The 22,997-nt window shown below is 43.9% G+C and overlaps 1 protein-coding gene across 1 annotated transcript; it reads right to left on the bottom strand.

Moving 5' to 3' along the window:
* Positions 1–10,108: 10,108 nt before the first annotated feature.
* On the bottom strand, positions 10,109–20,240 carry ALKAL1 (ALK and LTK ligand 1). The gene is made up of 4 exons (XM_057734293.1): positions 20,075–20,240; positions 12,778–12,831; positions 11,254–11,334; positions 10,109–10,173 (listed from the first exon to the last, which is right to left on the bottom strand). The coding sequence occupies exons 1-4, from the start codon at positions 20,238–20,240 to the stop codon at positions 10,109–10,111; spliced, it is 366 nt and encodes a 121-aa protein (XP_057590276.1).
* Positions 20,241–22,997: the final 2,757 nt, after the last annotated feature.

The following is a 22,997-nucleotide window of genomic DNA, read 5'->3' as shown; positions in this document are numbered from 1 at the left end:
AACCATCAGAGAAAATCTGGGAAGAATCCCCTGGTCTGTGAATGGGTCTGCATGTTATGTGGGCTTAAGCCAGAAGTGGCAGGGTTCGTCCATGGGCAGCAGCTCTGGACCATCTGGAGCACCGACCATTGGGGACAGCCTACGTATCTGAAATTGCACACCCATAAGCCAACAGCTTATAACTCCCCACTCCACCCACAGTGAACCCGTTTCACCAGCTCTCGCTTTAGTCAACATACTTAGGACTGTGTTATTTCCTTGGTAGGTCCTTGGTCCCAGAACCCACTGCATTATTGGGAGATGCAACCAAAATCCTTGGAATAAGAGATCCTAGCTCCCAAGCACCAGGGGCAACAGTGCCCACTACCTGGTTCAGCAAGACAGCTGTGACTGGAGGCATATATCTGGGATCTCACTTCAGACAAGTTTTCAGACACAAAATGGATTCCTACCAAAAAGCCCCGGAGAAATCTTGGTTCGCTGTAGTTTGGCAAGTTACAGGGAAGAGGAAGAAAGGAGGCACCAGCTCCACGGAGCTGCTGTGAGCACTAGACCCACTCAGAGCCTCTCCTGTGCACCTGATACACCTGCACAAGTTCTGTTCACAGACCGTCTCTTCAATGTCTACACTAAAGCCCCCACACATCTCCACTTTCTGCACTTCCCGGACACCAAGCTTCTGTCTCTGCTATATCCTAGACTCATGTCTAAGGTTGCGTGCTTTGCCTTTTCTGGTGATGACTTTGGCTTTTGATGTAACTGATCCTCTCTGTCCAAGCTGATTCACCAGCTCCCCTTCCCATCAGGTCTGCCCTGCAGACACCAGGGCCCAAGCTCCCCTTCCGTGGGTGGTGACATGCCCAGTGGGCTCGTGTGACCCAACGGGAAGTACTCAGACAATTTGAGCCACGCAGTACTGTTCAAAGAGTATCAGACTTAGAGTCAGAGAAGCTGGGACCAATTCTTCACTCCGCTACGAGTTCTCTGCACACACTTGAGGAAGTTATTAAAAACCTCAACGCTTCAGTCCCCTGCCTCTAAAGTAAGGCTGAAGGCTGATGATCTCTACCTCGTAATTTAACTTCATAAGGATTAAATAAGCGTGAGAAACGGCTCATTCTAATCTTTTGCACAAAGTATGCGTTCAGAAATAAATAGTTACTGTGTTTCAGCCTCATACACATGAAATAGTTTCCATTAGAACTCAGTTCAGAACGTCTTTAATTTATGGATATTTTCATATTTAAAATCATTCCACAAGTGCTTTAAAGCTGATGAACTAAAATTCTAATTTTGGAGGCTGCTATTTTAATAATAATGACATACCTCCAAACAATGATGGAGGTAGATTCCAATTCTTTACAGCAAAGCCAGTACTTTCCATGAATCACTGAAGGCCCTTCTGGGCACTGGTGATAAATCAGCAGGGCAGCGGAATTAGCAGAATAAACAGAACTCAACTTCTTCCTCCTTGCCCCTATCATAGCTTCTCTTCTTGGCTTTTAAGTCAAGCAGATGGATTAAAGGGATGTTCAATATTTCACAGAAGTGAGAAGCTTTGACAGACTGCTGGAAATATGGAACCACTAGGAGGCAACATAGCCAGTGAAGAGCAGTTTTATTTCCCCAAAAACCTCGCTCTTTGATGTCAGCACAGGATCCACTCTGGGCTAGTCAGTTCCTCCCCCATCAAAAACTTTAACTTTTAAATGGAAAAACATGGAAATTGAGCATTTGAAGGAGCTGGCAGTCTTCTCCAGGGCAGGTCCATAAAGTCTTACTGTTAACGTCCCAGGACCCTCGGATGCCTGTCCCTCTCAAGGTCAAAGTTTGAACCCATGAGTTACCCTCGTATCCTGCCATAAATTTTTTTTTGCTTAATCTAAAACTGGTTATGTCTACAAGGACCTACTGTACAGCACAGGGAACTCTACTCAATACTCTGTAATAACCTACATGGGAAAAGAATCTGGAAAAGAATGAATACATGTATATGTATAATTGAATCACTTTGCTGTGCACCTGAAACTAACACAACATTGTAAATCATCCATACTCCAATATAAAATAAAGTTTTAAAAAAATAAAAAATAAAATTGGTTGTTTCTGTTATTAGGAAACTAGGTAATTTTGAACACATACACAAATATATTTGATAAAAGAAAAGAAGCTAAAGACTTATTGTTTGAAATATTTTGCTGCAAAAATTAGAAATTGTTTTTTGCTGTTTTGGCATAAAAATCCACTAGTGGGCAGAAAAGGTTTCAGCTGAATTTTCTCCAGCCCATGAAATACAAATCACACAACTAAGTTTATGCTTGGTTTTCAACAGACAGCTAGTTCCATTCCAATTAAACAGAATAGTCATCATTACATTTTTTTGAAGAGAAATAAACAGAGTTTTAAAAAATAGAGTCTGAAGCTGTATAATCAGAGCCCCCATCTGTGCGCCCAACGGCGGGCCACGGGGTTTATAGACGTTGTGAGTTAAGGGTTATTATTCCACTTGCAGACTGGAAACCCAGGGTCTAAAGAGGATAAATAGCTATTCCGGATTACCTGCTGCCGTGGCAGAAATGAGACACAGCCCGTGAACCACACTCTTGCACCACTGCTCCGCTCTACTTCCTCATGCTCGCTGCAGACGTTTATGTGGCAGTCTTTTCCCAAAAAATAGCTGTTACGTTGGCCTATAACCTCCGTAATGACAACTGATGAAAGATGAAATACAACTAAGAACAAGTGGGGGGACTCCCCTGGTGGTCCAGTGGTTAAGAATCCGCCTCCCAATGCAGGGGACATGGGTTCCATCCCTGGTCGGGGAACTAAGATCCCACATGCCCTGGGGCAACTAAGCCTGCTCACCGAAACTGCAGAGCCCACGTGCCACAGCTAGAGAGCTGGCGTGCTGCAAGGAAAGATCTCGCATGCTGCCACGAAGATCCCGCGAGCCGCAACCAAGACCCAATGCAGCCAAATTAATTAATTAATTAATTAATTTTAAAAAAGAAGCCAGTGGGGAAATGCCCCACCTGAGACAGCCAACTTCGCATCACTCTATAAGCAATAATGACAAAGGTGTTCAGGGCTGGGACAAAACTCATCACCACCCAGGTGAGCAAAGGAAGGTCAAGCCCAACAGGACGCTCTGTGAGAGTCTGCACAGAGAAAGCTCAACAGACACAGCTAATCTGCAGTGGCAGAAGTTGGGAGAGAGGCTGGTTTTAGGTTGGTCTGGCGCAGATAATTAAGGAACTCAAAAGTTCCTTTAACAAGACTTCACTACACTTATGTCAAGGGCTGCTCTTTCCTCTCTCAGACCTTAATGTGGGGGGACCGGGGGGGGGGTGCACCGGCCCTCCCAGGGGCTCAGTCTTCCTCTAACAACATGCGTGCTCCGTGGGCTGAAGGCAGCTCTCTGGGCCTTGACTATCAGCCACCCTGTTCCTCTCCACCCCACACACACAAGAGGATGGAGGCCCAGGGCCTGGGGACTCCCCAGGGTCACGCAGGGACAATTCACCTACGTTATCCCCAAACACGCATACGGCAAATGTGTTAACTTTCTGGTTTATTCAAATGCCCACTCTGAGCCTCAATTTCTCCTCCTTGTTCTAGAATCCATGCCCTCCCACCTCCTTGAAAGCCGGTGCTCCTGATCTGTGCTACTCTCATCGACATTTAAACAGCACCAAGAGATCTCGTTTCTTACAAAGATCTCCCAGACCTGCCTTCCCCTCCCAGCCTCCACCCTCACCTCCCACCTCCCTCGCCTCCGCCAGGAGCTGAGCTTCTCCCGCAGGCATCACACTCCTGGCCTGACCGCCCCGCCCTGTCCACCCCACAGTCACCACCCTGGACCTTTTCCCCAAACTCACCACAACCACAGCATCACCGTCCTCCAAAGGCTGCTCCTCAGGCCTGTCTGAGGTCTTTTCCATATCTCACTCTATCCACAGATCTCGGGGTTCAAGTCAGATAAATCAGCAGTTCTTAGCCTGCTGGGGGTCATGGTCACTTCCACAAGTTTAAGGAAAGCCCTGGGTCCTTTCCTGAGAACAATGAGGCATGGCTAATATAAAACATGATGCACACCAGTTACACGTCTATGCACCTTCGGGGGGTCGTGGGCCTGCAGGGAGCACACAGGCCGAGAGCATCTTGTCTGCACCCTGGGAACCTCCAGTCCTCAGGCAAACTCCCTCCCTCCTCACCTTTCTCTCTCTGCCTGTATTTCTGTGCTTCTAATGACACAAAAATATCAAAGAGATTTTCCTCGAGGTTGGAGCCTGAGCTGAAGCCCCCATGGGGGTCATCACAGCCACTGCTCCTCAACACACAACCCACCAAACGGAGAAAAAAGGTTCGAGGATGGTATCACCGGTGCCAGCCAACTGACCACTCACTCAAGTCTAACTGTAATATCAAGCTCTGACAATGCAGTGAACTGGTGCAGACAGGCCGTGGAGGACTTTCTACTCCTCAAACTGTTCTCTCTCTCTCCCCCACTCTTTTCCTTCTTCCCTTTTTGCCTCCCTTCCTCCTTCCCCTCTTCTTCCTTCATCCACCTCCCTACCCATCATTGGCACAGGCTGAAGAGGCTGTAGACTGTCGCCTTTGTCCGGGATCTAGAGGCATCTGGGTTCCGTGAGAGGCCTGGACACATGGTTTACCTTGCTTGGGGCCACACGGTATGCAGCCCAGGAGAACTTTCCAGAAGCAGGTCTTAGGGGGCTGCCAGGTCAAAGCCAAGGTAAAACTCTGAAACTCATCACTAAATCTCCATGGCAACCAGAAAGAACAGGGAACCAAGATTCTTCAAAGAGGATAAAAGGAAATCAAACTGAAGAAACCCGCAAGTTAAAATGTCCATCAGACATCAAACAATAGCAGTTTATGAGTCAAATAGGGCTCAAATTTTTTTTATTTGGCTGGCACTGTGTGTTAAATTTTTTAAATTAAATGTCAACATTTAGCAGTTGAGATAATTCACATGAAAATCCAGATTCCAGCTTTCCCAGAAAAATTCAAAGGAAGCCTGCAGTCTAACACAGCAGCCCCAGCTAGGGCTGAAACCTGCCCGTCGGCTTGGGGGGCAGTGAGCGTCCACTGTCCCTGTGGCCCTTTGTGTCCCTGGGCTGGGCGTCTGGCCCCACAGGCATTGGAGTTTCCACATTCCAGTTAAACGACTCTCTCAGTTCTAATACCACGCTCGTCCCTGTGAGGTAGACACGTGGAGGCACTTATAGGAGGCCAACAAAGCAGACAAGCTGGTCCCTGTGGGTCCACCACGGTGATTTCACATCAAATGCTAAACAAGAGTTTTACTGCATAACTCGAAAGCCACGCAAGCGTATCATGCATCGTCAACTGCTTCTTATTATGAGTTAAAATACGCTCTTGAGTCTCATTCAGTGGATTGTGAAATAACTGTTTATGCCTTTATTACATAAAGCACCTACTCTGCACCACTGTCCTCGGCTCTGTAAATCCTCCAGAAGACAGTCTCTCCTCTCCTAGATCTTATTTATTGTGGAGAGAGAGTTAAGAAACAGATGCTGTTATCACAGAGAAATGATATCAAGCAAAAAGTGTGGGGAAAACCCACTTCAGAGGTGCTAGATTTTTCAATCAATTAACCTTTTTATTGAATAGGTAGGAAGGGATAAGACACATACATTCCCCCCGCCCCGAAAAAAAAACCCTCACACCCGCTTCCTGTCTCCCAGGTGTTCTCAAGGGCTGGCTGTAGTAACTGCATCTTGCCTTTCAAAGCAAAGGATGCTCAAGAGAAAGTGAAGTGGAAGTTCAGGTAATTATCCAGATGGTTCAGAGATTAACTGGGCTATCTGCTAAATCCCTCAGGTGACTAGCCGAGAACAGCCAACTGAATTGATCTGTGTTCTGTGTTCTGGAGGAAACGTGGTCAACCTCCCGTCTTGCTGTTTAGACAGTGAGATTACTTCTGGGGTGTGCAGATGCTGCTTTACTGAATAAGCATGAAGAGTTGACCCCATTCATCTTTCAATCTCTCATCTCGCCCTGTGAGAAAATCCCCTCCATGGAGACAAGTTGAAAAGTCTCTTTACTCACTACCCTCCCAAACTGTCTCTGTCGCAGTTAATACAAAGAGAGAGTAAGTATCGAGCACAGCGGATCCTTAAACAACATGGGGGTTCGGGGTGCTGAGCCCCCCAGTGAAAGATCTCAGTGTAACTTCATAGGCTGCCCTGTCTCTGAGCTTCCCCACATCCACCGGTTCAACCAACCCGGGACCAACCGTGTATACCTGCAGTATTTAACTATTTAACGACTGGGGAAAAGCCGCTCTAAGTGGACCTACACAGTTCAGACCCATGTGGTTCAAGGGTCAACTGTAGTCAAATAAACATCATTGCCACTGGAGATCGCTTCAGTCAATCTTTGTAGGTTTTAAGTATACATACACATAGCATAGCACACATTCTGTGAGAATGTTTAAAACCTAATTTCTCAGGATTCCATCTGAAATAACTTACCTGGTTGAAACCACACTAATCATACAACTCCTCTAGGCTATTTTCTGTTTCAGCCAAATGCATCTCACTAGTAAGTTCTCATTTGCCACCATTCAATTGCCTCTTCACTCTTATAATAAAGAGCACTCCGGCTCTCTAGTTATGAGTAAAGATTACTTCCTTTTTCCAAACATTGTCAATATTATAATTACTATGTAAAGGCAAGGAACCAAGACTCTGTTATTCTTTTCATTCTTTCCGACATGGCATTATAGCAGAATTTCACACACATCCACCCAAGTTTTTTTAAGTGTAATTATTTGTACATCTTTGCCCAGAGGCCAAAACCAATAAAACTAAAAATTGAAAATGTAGCTTCACAATATCCCTGAAGCCAGAGGGAGCTTGTTTTTCTGATGGACAGAGATGTATGTTTACAGACAGAAACAGACATACGCTCAGTTATGGGAGGGATGCAGGAGCTAAAAATGGAAGTGATGGCCAGTCCAGACCCGCATCTCCGTGACACCCGCTCAAACAGTGGAAAGAGATGAAAAGGCCATGACTGTACTGAGATGCATGGCTAAGCAAAGCATGCTTTGCCTCCTCTAAAAGGGTGGGGCTTTCCATCATCTTATTGTAGATTTTCATTTTTACATTATTGTTTTTAAATGGAACTGATTAAACGCATCAGGGTGTGTTGTTATTTTCTCAACAGAGCCCCAGGCATGCACACATTCTTCTCTCCACCAAGTTCGTTTGGACTTCTTTTTTTTAAGGTAGCAATATCATATGCTCCAAATTCAAAAAGACATAAACTGTCTCAGGATCTTAACTATCAGTTCAGAAAAATGAATGTTTACACATGTATACATATATAGTAATCATATTTCAGCAGTATAAGCTCTGCTACAAATTTCTTTAATTCAAAGAAAAACAACACAGATTTTTCATATTTCAGTTTTAATAAAATTCACATTTCCAATGAATGCAAATAAAAGCAGCACATTCTGAATAAATGTATTAAATACCATTAAATTAGAATTATAAAAGGGGACTTCATACATTATTATTCAACAAACTTTATGAAAAATCATATCCAAAATATCATTTCTCTTTGGTGCCCTCAGACATAATTTACTTAATTAAATATAAATTCATACATATATGGAATGTTAACCCTATAAGAAAATAATATATATAGCAAAAATAATGTAAGATAGCATAAATTTTAATATTCTATTTGCAATATGTGAATTAAACTTTATTAAAAATTTTCAAATTACTATATACAGCAAGATAAACCAAGGAAGATCCCATCCTCTGCTAGGACACAGCTCACCAGTTACTTCTGAGACGTCTCTTAGTTTACCCATCTTAATACACCATAAAATTAGAAGCTTCATCTCTTTTTACACTTAGTATGATTTTGGGTACTTTTTTTCCTTCAAATTAGATTTACATTCTCATGAAATGCCTGTGGGAGGGAAGAAGAAAAATGTCATTTATGACCTAATTTTTAACATATTTAAACATATGCATAGTTTTAATATAGTTATATTTTATTTTGTTTAAAGAAGGTGTGGACTCAATTTACAGTCAAATCCTGAGAATATAGATTAATGTGTGTATGGAGAGGGGTTTATCCGTACTTTTAGAAAGCATAAATGATGACTTCCACCATTAAAGTTTTAAGACATCTGCATAAGCCAAATACTGAACCTGGCATCATCTAAATAACTCAAAAATATTCCTAAAATTTATCCATCTGTAATACTCTAATACCTTGTTAAATGCTTGGAAACATATACTATCAGAGATGACTCCTCCAGAAAGCCTCACTAAATCGCCAGACTCTGCAGTTTTAAAGGGGTCTGTTCATCAGCTCTGTCCTCTATGAATCCTGTCCCAGGAGGATGTAAGTTTGCATAAGATATTTTAAATTATATTACAGTACTTGTTTTTTTGAGAACTTTTCCAGTTATTATGTTGTTTTTTGGACCTTATGTAAATTTACTTATTCAAATAAAATATATCAAAACAAAGAACAAGATAGACATGGCTTGATTTAGGTCACTTCAAGAGCCTAATGAGTTTTCTTGATTTGCTCATGTTTTGATTTGCATTATTCAAAAGGTTTGAGCTGGACAGCGTGAGAGTAACTGATTCACATACTTTGCAACTAAAAACTGAAATGATCTTGCTCAATTTCTTAATCTAAAAAAATGGAAATTTCTCAGTTCAGCAACTGTAAATATGCAGAATTGAGTGCCAGTTCTTATTATTAATTTTTAATTGCATTTTCAATAAGAATAAGAATAGCAACATCAACAACAATAAGTCAGAATTGTCTCAGTAATTGTCACACGTCTATCAGAGGGGGTAAGTATATCCCCATGCAGTTACTTGGAGTAGATTAAGTTACACTGGCCAGATGGAGATATTCTCAGATACTTCTAGACTACAGGCTCTCCAAGACCTTGATTTCCCCCTCAAAATCTGAGGAACCATTTTCTTTAAAGGGGCTTGTCCGTGGTACTGAAACGCTGATACCCCCTCCCCCAAATGTTGACTCTACTACACTGGAAAGAGCTACTGATTAGAAAGATACTTGCAAAGAAATTAATACCTTTCAGTCTTTTCTATAGATTCTCCTTTTGTAAATAAATGTTAGAATTTGTGTTGATTTATCTAGGTCATACAAATACTTTACTGCCCTAGGGCTCCAAGGGTAATTTAGCCAGAACGAAAATTCTGACTCACCATTTCACTCTGGCAAAATATCCCCCAGAGCAGACAATGCTTATATGTTCAGTACATGTTCAATTGTTTGCTTTTTCTTCTATTCTTCTAACACCTTCTCTCTTATCTTAACCTATATTGCATAAATTAAAATTTTAGAACCCTATTTTTATTACACCTACTTTTATTATACCTTTAACCAGTTTTAAAAAAAAAAGGTAGACCTTTAAATAGTTTTGTTCATCTAATGTGTATCTGCATAGGGTTTTTGCACAATAATTACATAACATCAAATGCTGAAATATTTTTTAAAATCACTCAGGACTGTTTCTATTAATTCAATCACTGTTGAGGACATTTTTTTTATTAATTCAATAAACTGGGACTTCCCTGGTGGCACAGTGCTAAAGAATCTGCCTGCCAATGCAGGGGATGCAGATTTGATCCCTGGTCCGGGAAGATCCCACATGCTGTGGAGCAACTAAGCCCGTGTGCCACAACTACTGAGTCCACGTGTTGCACCTACTGAAGCCCATGCACCTAGAGCCCGTGCTCCACCACAAGAGATACCACTGCAATGAGAAGCCTGTGCACTGCAACAAAGAGCAGCTCCTGCTTGCTACAACTAGAGAAAGCCTGCACACAGCAACGAAGACCCGATGCAGCCAAAACTATAAAAAATAAAATAAATAAAATAAAACAAAACATTTAGACCAAGCTTTAACACTAAGTGGAAAATCCACAGATTAAGTTCATTAGGTGTTGCTAAAATCAGCTTCCTGGATTTTTTAAATTGTTCAAAATTTCTTAAGAAAGGCTGTTAAACAAAATAAGAAAAATTAATAAGTACATACTCACATGTAGATCTTCTATGTCTGTGAACACAGAGGACTCACTGCTAATCGTTTTAGCAATCTAGCACATCTTTTGTAATCTAGGAAAAACATTTAAAAGTAAATTATGTATATGGTTCCTACAAACGTGGGGAAAATCATGTTAAATTACTATCACTCATTCTTAATAATGATAGCTATAATTTAATAAGCATCTAATATAGCAAGTACTTAACCTGGATTTTCTCATTAATTCTCCTGCTGATGTAAGCAGTGAGATGCTATTGTTATCTTCACTTTAGAGATGATAAAACAGCCTCAAAATGTTAAGAATCTTGTAGCTAGTAATCCATTTCATTCCAAAGCCCAAAGTTGCTCCGTGCTGTGCTACCACTTACTCATCCTGCCTAGATGCCAACAGGATTCATTTTCTCTAGTCACCAAACACAAGTAGTTTTTGAAAAATCATAACAACTCTGACTCAACAGCCCAAGTAGAATTAAATATCCCTCAAGATGACCAATTTAGTTAAAAAAACACAAAATGTTTAAAGTTCATTTTCTTTAAAAAGAAAGTGTACATTTAGAAAGGAATTTAAAAACAGCCAACTGAGTTACCACACTTAATCATGATTTGGGCTGTTTAAAGGGGAGCATTTAAATATTATGTTTGTAATTGCTACTTAGTCCTGTAACTTAAGTATCCAAAAGAATTCAGTAGACAACCTTCAAAATGCATGCTACTATTATTCAGAAAAGTCTATTGCTCAGCTTATAAATGACGTGACATGAAACTATTTTTAAAAACTTAGGGGGACATTTTGACTTATACTTCATGGTCATCTTTTTTTTTTTCATTTATATAAGAGAGTGCCTTATTTATGCCAAGGAATTTGAAAAATGATAAAAGGTTTAAATCCTGACAAACATGTGGTCCTTAAGAAAATCTGGCTCTTTTCAGATTTGTGTGAAATAGTCCCAATTAGAATGTGGTTTCATCCCTTACAGTGTCAACAGCACAAACACACCTTAAATTTAAGTACCATCAATATTATAAATAGCACGTCATGCAATGTTTAGTCTATTATTTCCTACTTGCAGACAGTTGAAGTTTAAAATTGCATGCATTTACTGTTGGATAAAGATTTTTTTAAAAAGAACCAAATAACCCAAGCTACTTACAAGCTGGCGTTGAGCAGTCCCTGGTGTTGTGGTAGAGCCTGTGGAAATGTTTGCTACACTCAGCTGAAAACGTGACCGGCCCTATCGGACAGGAAAAGAATGCTTAGGATATCCACAGGTGTGTTTTCCAAACAAATCTGCTAATAATTTATGAGTAGATAATATAACATCTTTCCACGTCCTTAAAAGACCTTGTTGAGGGCTGGTCTCCCTCCCCAGACTCTGGGGGGAGACAGCGAGGTGTAATCTGTGAAAAATAATCGAAATTCACTCCACATTCTCAATATCTCACATAATGGAACCTCCAATTTCAGAACTCTTCAGAATAATTAAGAGGGAAAAGCTCTAGACAGAAAAAAAAAAATCTGCAGAGAACAAATCAACTGGATGTGAAGAATAAAAAAAAAATATCCACTTTCCGTTCTTCAGTTTTTCATTTAATAGGAACGAATGTTTATATGCAGAGACATTTATTTCATTTTCCACTTCGAGTGATTTGTGTCTTATTAGTGTCACAGACTACTGTAAAGTGAATAGGGCCTTGAGACTTCTTTCTTACTTTCCCCATAAACCTAAGACAGTCCCCAGCAACATCCATCCCTACATCTGGAGTCTGCTTTTTATGGAAGTGGTAGAAGTAGCAGAGACCACAGTGCCACTCACAGGGTTCTAGGAACATCGGGAAATTCCTTACACTTCGCAGGGCCTCAGGTGGGTCTTCACCCCCTCCTTCCAAAGTTAATTAACAAGGTCGCCCTGAGCTTTGGTGAAGTGGGAACCCACATATTTTCCAGTTTATAGGCCTGAGGTGAACAACAGGGAAATGTTGCGGGGGTGCAATTAGGAACAGAGTAAAGGTTGGGGTGCACACTTCAAAACGATTAAGTGCTTTGCTGGAACGTGGGACACAGGGTGATTGCAGTGATTCACCAAGTTGATACAAAGAACCAAGTGTCATGGCAGAGGAAGCCACCTGTGCTTACGATGTGACGTAGGCACGTCTGCTCTGCCCTGTGCAGAACACTTCCGTTGCGTCACTGGGAGCACAGCTAAATCCCTAGCACATCACGGAGGACTCATCACAGTACAACAACTCTACCCACTTTCCAGCCACACCCTGCCCAGTGGCCACACACACCCTTGCCTAAACTGGTCACCCAGCCCTGCCCCAAACCACACCACATGTTCAAAGCATTCCTTCTGACGAGGATGCCTCTCTCCTCCGGGAAAACCCTACTCATCCTTAAAGCCCAACTTATACCTTGTGTCCATGACAGCCTTTCCTGGTAGCTCTTGGCAAAACTGTCCACTTCCTGTATATCCCTAAAACTCTATCTACACTTCTATAACTCACCCAGATCTGGTTTACATCATGGCTGATACAAGATAAGAACATTTGTCCACCTCCCTGATGGGACTGAGAGCCTCTTGCAGACATTTATCTTCACATCCTCAGTGCCTCATGGAGTTAACTTGCGTACAATCTTTTTATTTAATTGAATCACGGATAAAGTTCATGCCTACCTGTGAAATGCTTTATGAATTTGTCTTTTAAGTTCAAATCCCTTGGGAATATTTCTGAAAAGACAAAAAAACTTTAGAATTGCTTGAATGTATTTCCATCATTAAAAACATCCTTACAAACACTAATTCAAAAGGATATCTCCACCCCTGTGTTCACTGCAGCATTATTTACAATAGCCAAGATTTGGAAATAACCCAAGTGTGTGTTCACTGGTCATCGATGGATGAATGGATGTGGTATATATATAAAAGAATATAACTCAGCCATAAAAAAGAATGAAATCTTGCCATATGTGACAATGTGGATGGCCCTTGAGGGAATTATGTTAAGTGAAATAAATCAGACAGGAAAGATAAATACTATATGATTTCACTTATATGTGGAATCTAAAAAACAAAACAAATGAACAAACAAAACTAATCCCATAGATACAGAGAACAGAAAGGCAGTGGCCAGAGGGAAGGGGTATTGGGGAGGAAGCAAAATGGGTAATGAAGGCGGTCAAGAGGTACCAACTTCCAGTTACAAAATAAATCATGGGGGTGCGATGGACAGCATGGGGATATAGTCCGTAATATCATAGAGCACATTTGAAAGTTGCCAGGAGAGTAAATCCTAAAAGTTAACTATGTACGGTGACGGATGGTAACCAGACTTACTGTGGTGATTATTTTGCAATGTGTACAAATATTGAATCATTATTGTACACCTGCAACCATTGTAATGTTGTATGTCAATTTTACCTCAATAAAAAAGTTTTAATAGCCTTACAAATAGAATATAATGACAAGCACTAAATGCATGAACTCGAGGCTGTTGATGCAGCTGATTCCAAGTCCATATCTCAAGCCATCACCAGGGTGATGGGGAGAAGCGGAGGGGAGGATGCTCACCACCCTTTATAAACTTTGTCCTTGATTCTAAGGGTGAGAAGGCAAGGATTTTTAGGTAAGGGAGTGACACCGGCAAGCATTATTTTTAAAGACCATCATCCCTGGTATGGTGTGGAGAGAACAGATGCAGGGACAAGATAAAAGGTTTCAGAGAAGTTACTGTGTGTCTATTGGACAGCGCTGGCCTGTGGAGGGGTTAGCACACTGCCCTCAGGAGTCATCTAGCCCCATGCCTGTTTTTGTAAATAAAGTTTTATTGGAACAGAGCCACGCTCATTTACGTGTGGTCCATGCCTGCTTTTGTGCTGCAATGCAGAGGCAAGTCATTGCAGAGACTGTATGGCCCACCAAGCCTCCAATAGTTTGAAAATGTTTGAAATAGAGAAAGGTCACCAGTGCCTGCTCTGTAGCATCCTATTTGTATGAAAGTAAACTAAAATGGTGATTGTCTGCAGAGAGGCACCAGGGACTAGGATTCTGGGGGTGGGAGGGAAGAGAGATTTTTCAGTGCATACTCTTTTTATTAACTTTAACTTTTTTGAAAGTAAATCTGTATTCATTTTTCAATGAGCAACTAGTTAACTGAAAATGAATCTGTATTTAGGGATTAGATGCCCTGGTGATAACTTTTGATCAACAAAATATTAAAGGAAGAACTGAATATGAGAGAACTACGCCTGCCCAACAACAAAATCAGATGATTGATCTCTAATGGAAAACAGTCTTAAGCGATCTCCATTATAGAAATGGGAGCCACATATGTAATTTGAATTGTTTTCGTAGCCACATTTTAAAAAGTAAAAGGAAATAGATGAGATTAACTTAATAACTTATTTAACCCAATATAGCCACAATAGTATCATTTCAACATGTAATCAATAAAGCTACTAGTAAGATATTTTACATTTTTATACTGTTGTCAAAATCTAAGGTGTATTTTACACTCACACACATCTCAGTTTGGACCAGCCACCCTGCAAGTGTTCAGCAGTCATGGGTACCCAGTGGCCACCATGCTGGATGGAGCAAGAATAGAATATAGGCTTCATCCCTCTGGTACCTAACGACAGTGGTACAGGAGATTACATGCACAGATGGGTTAAAAATAAAAGGATCTCTGGGTAATGCTTGAAAATTATCCTGGAACAACCTGAATAACCCACCATCTCATTCATCCAATTTATGAAAATTTCTAGTTTTTATTTAACCAAAACAGTTGCCATCTGCCATTCTCATCAATTTTAAGTTTACAATAATATATTTTTAAAGGAATAGATTTGCATATTACATACATAAATGTTGGCAAGCTGATCTCTTGTTCCCACTTCTTGTTAAAAATGAGCAGAGATCACGTGAAATAATAAAAAAATCATAACACAGAACAACCAGAAAATAACAGGAATGTTTAGTGTTTGCTTTTACCTGCATATAACTTAATATCTTACCATAAAGATAATTTGCTCTGCTATGATCGACTCTTTACAAAGCCATGTTAGTGGATCCTTCATACTTTTGGAGGTACTGAAGGACATTACTTTATGTTTTAACCTCGCATTTTTCATGTACTCGAATTGAAATTTTGTTCTGTAGTTCCTTGAGTTACCATTTCCTTTAATTAAAGAGATGACATGATTATTTTCTTTCTCATTATATGTCGGGTTGGCCAAAAAGTTTGTTCGGCTAATAAATATGTTGTTCAATAAAGTTCTTGGTGAAAATGAAAAATGTGTGTTTTTCTTTTACTTAAAACCGAATGGTCCATCTCCTGGAGCCAACATGGCTCTTCCACTGCTGAGGCCGCCTTCCAGATGCCCCTCTGATGCTCCAAGTATGGGGCCTGAATGATTTTACTTCCATCCCGCTTCCACCCTCTCCTTGGTCCTAGGCTGACCACCTTCACTGGGGTTCCCATCTTCTGCCTGCATCTGCCCACTGCTGGGACTGGCAGCCTGCAAAGTCACGGGTAGTGGTGCCACGGCAACCCTGGACCACAGACCCCACCTCTCCTGGCCCAAGGCAAAATGTGATAAACTGTGAGAACAATGTAACGTGTGTGTCAAATCAGACCCTATCCTCAACCATCTTAATCTGTTTTCTCTGGAACGACTCAGTTTATTACTTGTGATATTTACCTGTGTACCCTTCAGATATATTCACCTACCCTGATGCAAAACAAAACAAAACAAAAAACCAAACAAACTTTTTGGCCAACCCAATAAAATCAATTTTACTTTCAAAAATAAGAACTAGATTTATTACACCAGTGCTGAGGGAATCACTAAGGAAAATATAAGTATTTGAAAAAAATTCATGTTTATTAATAATTCGGTTCTATGGATCTTCTGGGAGCTTGTAAGAAATATAGAATTCCATGCCTGGAACTATAGAGTCACTTTAACAAGAACTCCTTGGAGATTCATTTGCACATTCAAGTTTGAAAGCAGTAATCTAAACCTTCCAAACAATATATAAAATGTCTTAAATAGTACTGAACTACTTCATAATCAATGTTATAATATTATTACTAACTAATGTATTTGTAGTTTGTGATTATTAGAAGACAAGATACCCAATTCTTTCCAGTAGAATATGTCAGCCTGGGGGATTTTGTGGGTTGTGGTTTAATTTTCATCACTTCTTTACCTGCGGGCACTACCAGATGCTCCAGGCTCATCCTGAATCAATTCCTCTCTGAATGTTAGCATCAGTCATTTCTTCAAGGAGCCCCAGGTCCTCTTACAGAGAATGGTATTAGGAACCAAAGTCTGGGACTTCCTTGGTAGTCCAGTGGTTAGGACTCTGTGCTTTCACTCCTGAGGGCCAGGGTTCGGTCCCTGATCGGGAAACTAAGATGCCACAAAGCCACAGCACGAGCAAAAACAAGAAAAAAAAGGAAACCAAAGTCTGGGCACCAGGTGTGCTCGTTGCTATCGGGGTGTGGCTATTTCCAGGCCCATGCAGCTGACAGAGCCAAGAAACATACGTGTGGTATGTACAGGTGCTCTGATTTTTAATATACCTAGTGTTTAAATTACTTAAAATTATACCACAATACTTGATAGAATATACTTTTGCAAAGTACAGTACCTGTAATATTTAATGGATGATATTACAAAGAATTTAGGATTTAGATCTTTTTTCTTTTTTTTTTTAGCATGGAAATAGCTGCAAAGACATCACGAAGGAAGAGGGCCTGGGAGGAGGGTGAATCTTGAGATGAGAGAAGCACATTCCCGGAGCCAGCAGGACAGCAGAGGCGGCAGCTGTGATATCTGCAAGGAGCAGGCCCAGTCCATGTGGCCCGCACCCTGTGAGAACCACAGAAAGGAGGACGGGGCACAGGGGACTTGAGTGTCCCGCCTTCAAGAGAAGTTAGGACTTCCCTGGGAAATCCAGAGACGCCACTGCAGATCTGTGACCGGGGAAGGAACAGCCTGGCACTGCTAAGGATATTAATTTGTAATTGTTTATAATAATCTTCCCAAAATGGCCTCCACATTCCTGCCTTAAGCTTCATGCCAGCGAGGTTTTATATTAAAAAAAAAAAATGGCAACACAAATCTGATTCCGTGAAGCCTGCAGAGGAATGTAAACGTTTACTCACATCTCTTGAAGAGGCAAAGCCTTTCCATCAAAACTTTCTAAAAGTCCCCCTTATATTTCCATCTCCTGCATTTTACACCAATTCCTTCTCTGTCCCAAATTCCTCCAGACCCCCTCTCTAGTCCCACCACTGCCATTTCTCAGACACCTGACCCTGTCTTTATTTCAGTGGGTGAGACTCCGGTGCTCCTTTTCTTTCCCAGAGCTCTGGGAACGATCCTTTGCTCCATTCTGCTGGTGCGACAGACAGACAGTGGAGGAGAGAGGAATCCAGGTTAGGAAAACACACTTTCTATTCTTAGCCCAATGACACAGCCCAGCAGGGGACGCTACTGGAGCAAGGGAGACTGTGACAGTGTCCTGAGGCTTGAACCAGGGCCAAGGGCAGGACAATAAAAAGGAAGGATCAGGTTGCAGAGACATTCGGGTGGGGTTTCGTCACTAACCTGAGCTCCTCCAGCACCAGAGTCAATAATGTTGGTTACCTTCATATTGCCACGCCTATCAGAGCCCCTCAGGCGTGTGCTGAGTGGCTAGATGAACGGATGGGTGAGGCAGGAACAATGGGGGGGGGGGGCAGGAAGGGAGGCCGGGATGGTGAACCCTGAGGGTAATGGGTACCTATCTCTCACATCGCCTCCTTCCCGTCCCCGCCCTCCAGTCCTAATGGCATCCGCTCTGGTCACGCGCTTACGTGAGGCTTCCCCACTTAGTACTTCCTCTACGTGGACCAATCCCTGCACCTCAAGCCTCTCGGAAGTGTTTAGGGAGGCCGCTGAGCTACAGAAAAGGGAGGCCCCACAGCTGCAAGTGCAGCAACGGTTTCAGAGCCCAGAGCACATGTGAAGGCCCGGGTGATGGTGTTTACTATGTCGCAGAATCACGGGGTCAGAATTCCAGGCGTACCTGGCGGGAATGACAGTCCTTGGCCCCCAGACCTGGGAGACGTTTCCTCCTGAATGAGCTGTGATCCCCGCTACCCCCGAGCATGCCCGTAAGAACAGCTGGGTAGGGCCGCCCTCACGTCCTGGTTGGTCCCTGACCCTCGACCGAGTCTTCCCTTCACTTTCACAGACGGCAGATACAGGTGTAAGAAGCCACCCTTTCTCCTCCTGTCATCCAAAGACAACATCACAAACAGCTGGAGAAAGCAACAACAGACGTGGAGCACAGATCACTCTCTGTGAAGCTATGTTGTCTTTAAAACTTTGGATTCTTGCCACATATTTTAACTTTCAATATTCTTTCTCCCTAGAAACTCACTTTGATACGTCTTCAACCTTTTACAGAGAAAAGATCTGTTAAACTTCAACATCACAGGTCTGAATCAGTTACCACAAATGTTCCTGTAGTTTGAGATTTTCTCCCACTCTCTGACATTCCAAAATGACATTTTATTCTCTGAGATAAAAATCTGGGCTAAGAACAATTGCAAGTCCAAGGATGTGAAGGGTGTGGCCCTAAGACTGCATCACTGCTGTGGTCACTGTCCCTGCCCAGCTCCCCTCCGGGAAAGCCCTGTGTGTCCTGTCATCCTGGAAAGCTCTGCCCAGCCCTGAACGAGGTCCTGGAGCTCAGCGACCCACCTCAGCTTCCCAGACCTTCTCCATCACTTGGCCCCTCACTGGCCTCCTCTATAGATTTACCTGTGGCCAGCCTCCCCGCCTCCTCAGAATGTGCACTTAGAGCGCAGACACCTGGCTGTCTGCTCTCCTGGGTGGCCTCAGCCTCTGCACGATGACTGGCGTGTAGTAAGTACTGCGCGAAAATCTGTTCAGCGAATATGTGTATATTTATATCGTAATTATTACGAAAGAAAATGATACTAAGAAACCCCTCTTTGTATTACGAAAAATGATACTAAGAAACCCCTCTTTGCTTTCTGAAAAGTGAAGTAAGAGGCAGAAGAGCGATGGGATGACAGCAAGGCTGCCCTGGGCTGCGACCTCTCAGCCCACAGGGCGCAGGCGGGGTGGCCCCGGGGAGGGGCGCCTCTGCCCCGGCCTAGGCTGCCAGATCTTCCTCTCTGTGCACGCGCACTGGCTCCCAACTGAGACATGTCTGAGCAGTTCCCTCCTCCTGCCCCCTCCCTGCCTTCCTGCCCGGCGCCTCCGCACCCCGCCTGACCTCCTTGCCCCCGGCTTCGCATGTTTCCTCCCGGTCCATCCTCCGTCCTCCCCACCTGGAGGTGTCTCAGGACCCCTCATGTTGGCTACTTTTTCTCCTTCTCATCCACCCCTTCTCCTCCAACACTCGCTGTGCAAGCTGAGCAGTCAGGAACCTGAGCGCCCAGCACTGGCCTGGGAGCTGCGGGCAGCGTGCGGGGCCTGCTCAGCTCACCCGCGCGGCAGCAGCTCCCCAACCACCCCCCGCGCCAGCGCCAGCAGGGCGCAAAGGAGCGTCCCGGCACGGATGCCAGGGATCTGACTTAACCCCAAACCCCTGGAGACCCGCAACCAGGCGCCGCCAGGTGCTGACCTGGCCGCTGCGCCTCGGCCTCTGGGACGAAAACGCCGGTCCTCCGGCTCCGGGCCACCACTTACCGGGCCTCCCACACCGGGAAGCGGCTCATTGAGCGCGTTCCTCCGCGAGATGGGTTTCTGGTTACTTAAGTAGCAGCCGCGGTACGTCTAATGAACTCATTCCCTCTTTCCCTGAGCGCCCGCCGTCTGCAGCAAGAGCGGCCGGCCTGCCCTCCGCGGTGCACAAGCCAGGCTGCCCCAAGCCAGCGCCTCTCCCCACCGCCCGATCCTCCCGACCCGGGCTGGGCGAGCGGGGCCGCGGGCGCGGAGAGGCTTACCTGCGCTCCGGGAGGCCACAGGGAGGGACAGCCAGGGCTTCGGCTCCTCGCCAGCGACGCGCGCGCCCCTGCGGCCCCCGGGCCTCCCCTGGGTCGCGCACGGGGACAGCAGCAGCGCCAGCAAGAGCAGCGCGGGCAGCCGGGCGCCTGGCCTCGCCGGTCGCATGGGCGCGCGGGAGCAGCCGGAGATCAGGCGGGTCCCGCGAGGAGGCGGAGGGTCCGCGCCCCGAGGACTGACGGCGGGCGACCCCTGCGCGCCTCGGGGAGGGATGCGGGACGCGGACGCAGCAGGACGGACACGAGCCGGGACGCAGGGCTGCCCGGGGCACCTGGGCGAGTTTCAGCGCGCGTATGCTCCCAGGTCTGCGCGGTCTCCCCGACGGCCCCGTCTCGGCTCTGCGGGTGTCCGCGCCCCCCACTCAAGGCCGTCTCTGTCTGCTGCTCCCCGCAGCCCACGGGGGTGGAGAGCACCGGCAACTCCCCGGTCTGGACCGAGGAGAGAAGTGCGGGAGCGGCGTGCGGCGGCTGAGACTCTGCTGAGCCGGAGGGAAGGTGCGGGTCCCCCGAGCTCGAGCCCCGCCCCCAGCCCCGCCTGCTCCCGGGATTGGGGGTGGGCAGTGGCTCCGCCCCGCCCGCCGCAGACCTCTGGCCCATACCCCCGGCCCCCAGCCACAGCCTTCCCCCGCCCCCGCCTAACTGTGCGCCCTGGACAGCTGCCCGACGAGGTGTTTTTCTTAAGAACTTCCTCTTCAGCTTCTGTCGATGCTCAAGATAGAATATGAGAGTAAGTCCACTTGTTCCTATTAAAATAAAGTGGGCATCTCTCATCAAAGCATGCTCTAAAGTATTGAGATTTCAGTCAGTTCATTAGCCTTTTTATTGCTTTGTATGAAGTATATTGAGGTGTTGAAATTGCTGACTAATCAGCTGGTTGCTAATCATCTTCTCAGATGCCAAGTGCCCAACAGGTGAAAGGAAGACGGAAGGAGTAACCACAACAGGCGTGGTCTGACGCTAAACTGTCCCACAAAGAGATCTGGTCACTCACAAAGCCCGAAAAGCAGCCCGTAAGACACTCCACGAGCATCTGTGACGGCACCAAGCATCCTTGCTCTCCAACACCAACAGAGGCGCCCCGATACATCTTTAGGATCCGAGAGAGACCTGGAATCAGCTACTTTCCAGGAGGCTTTGGAGGAGATGAATCGTGTTGCTCCACGTGACAAAACGTGGCCGGTGGGGTGGCACATCAGCTGGGTATCAAAGACCTAAGTTTCAAAGGTCACAAGTTCATGTTGTTGTTTCCACTCCTTTAACTTTAACAAAGCCCTTCCTTAAACTTATTCTTCAAATGTGTGTTTAATTTTGGCTTTTTTATCTACCAGCTCTTCAGAGTTTTTGCTGTGTGTATATATGTGATTTATACAATTATATAGTAGGACAAGGGAAAGAAAGATAGGGAGAAAATCAGTAAGGTCATTTATAACAAATGAGTAAGTAACAGGCATATTTATGACTAACATTTCCTATAACAAACTGGTTTTGTGATAACATGCAATTTCCACAAACATGTTTCAGAAATGTTTACAATTGAGCAAGCTTTGCAGTTGATGAGTTACATTATGGACAAAGACTCTATAGCAAAGCAATGGACAACACAAAATCCTTATCTCTATACTAAGTGTCAGGAAAATAAAACAAAGACAAAGACTCCATAGTCTATGGTAAATGTGACAGCTGATCTCATTTACAGAGTTAGATTGAGCAGAGGTAACACCAGGCTTTTTATCCAGTGTGCTGAGTGACAAGTATTCCATATTTCTTATTATCTTAGGGAAAAGAAAACAATTTACAGTATAGCACAGCAACTAAATAAAGAACAGATGTTTAGGTCTGGGGAGATTGGAAAACTGCTTTCTGTCTCTGCAAGACTCCTTGCCCATACGTCCCTTTCAATCAAAGCGAGGCCAGGAGAGAATTATACAGTGTATTTGTACAGGTTTCTCCTTGGTGACGTGTACTACCTGATTCCACACTGATGGTCTCTGCCAAAGGAGGTAACCAAGTGGACCTCACAGGAAAGCTGCTCTGGGTACACACAAACACATGTGAGAGTGCTGTCACAGTGGCCACTCTGGACACATGGGGGTCTTTAAAGATATTACTAAATTATGTCAGAATTATAAAAAGCTTAATTTGTGTACTTCCTCTCACACGTTTAGTCTGAGCTTCCTTTACGTCACTTTTATGACTCTGAATCAGCTAAGTGGGAGGAAAAGTATAGTATTTATAACTCTCTAGCAAGGGCATCGCTGTGTGTTCTATTCATATTTTTGAGCTGAGATACTTAGATACAAAGAAAAAGAAACAAATTGAGATGTTCTTAGGCAAATATTTGTATCGTTACAAACTTTTAAAACATTTATGTTATGGCTAAGTGCACATAAACTGTCCAAGTGATTGCAAATAATTTTTAAAAGTAAAGGATTGGAATTCAAAAGTAATAAACTTTTATATGTAAAATATTATACAGAGAAAAATGAATCATAACACATTACTCTGATCTTGAAGGAAAAACAAGATAGTGTATGTTAGACTGTGCTTGAAATTCAGTCATAGTTCATGGTACTAGCAATTTACTAACTCTGTATCCAGTAGCTGCTGTTGCTCTAGTAAAAGTAGAGTGTAGGAAACAGTCTAACGTGGCATTTCCAGAAAGTAGGGTCCCGAATCAATCTACCTGGATGCAAGCCCCAGATCTAGCTTCATAGCTTTGTGACCTCAGGGGTACCTAACTCTCTCCAGCCTGTCTCCTCCCTGTAACATGGGAATAATAACCCACTCACCTACTCCATTTAGGTGCCAACCAGATCTAAGCTAGACCTAATTGTAGTCTCCTTTAAAGTAAATAGGAGGAGGCCAC

Source organism: Hippopotamus amphibius, chromosome 5, assembly GCF_030028045.1.
Source record: "Hippopotamus amphibius kiboko isolate mHipAmp2 chromosome 5, mHipAmp2.hap2, whole genome shotgun sequence".
NCBI lineage: Eukaryota > Metazoa > Chordata > Mammalia > Artiodactyla > Hippopotamidae > Hippopotamus > Hippopotamus amphibius.
This window is presented reverse-complemented; position numbering and strand designations above follow the sequence as displayed.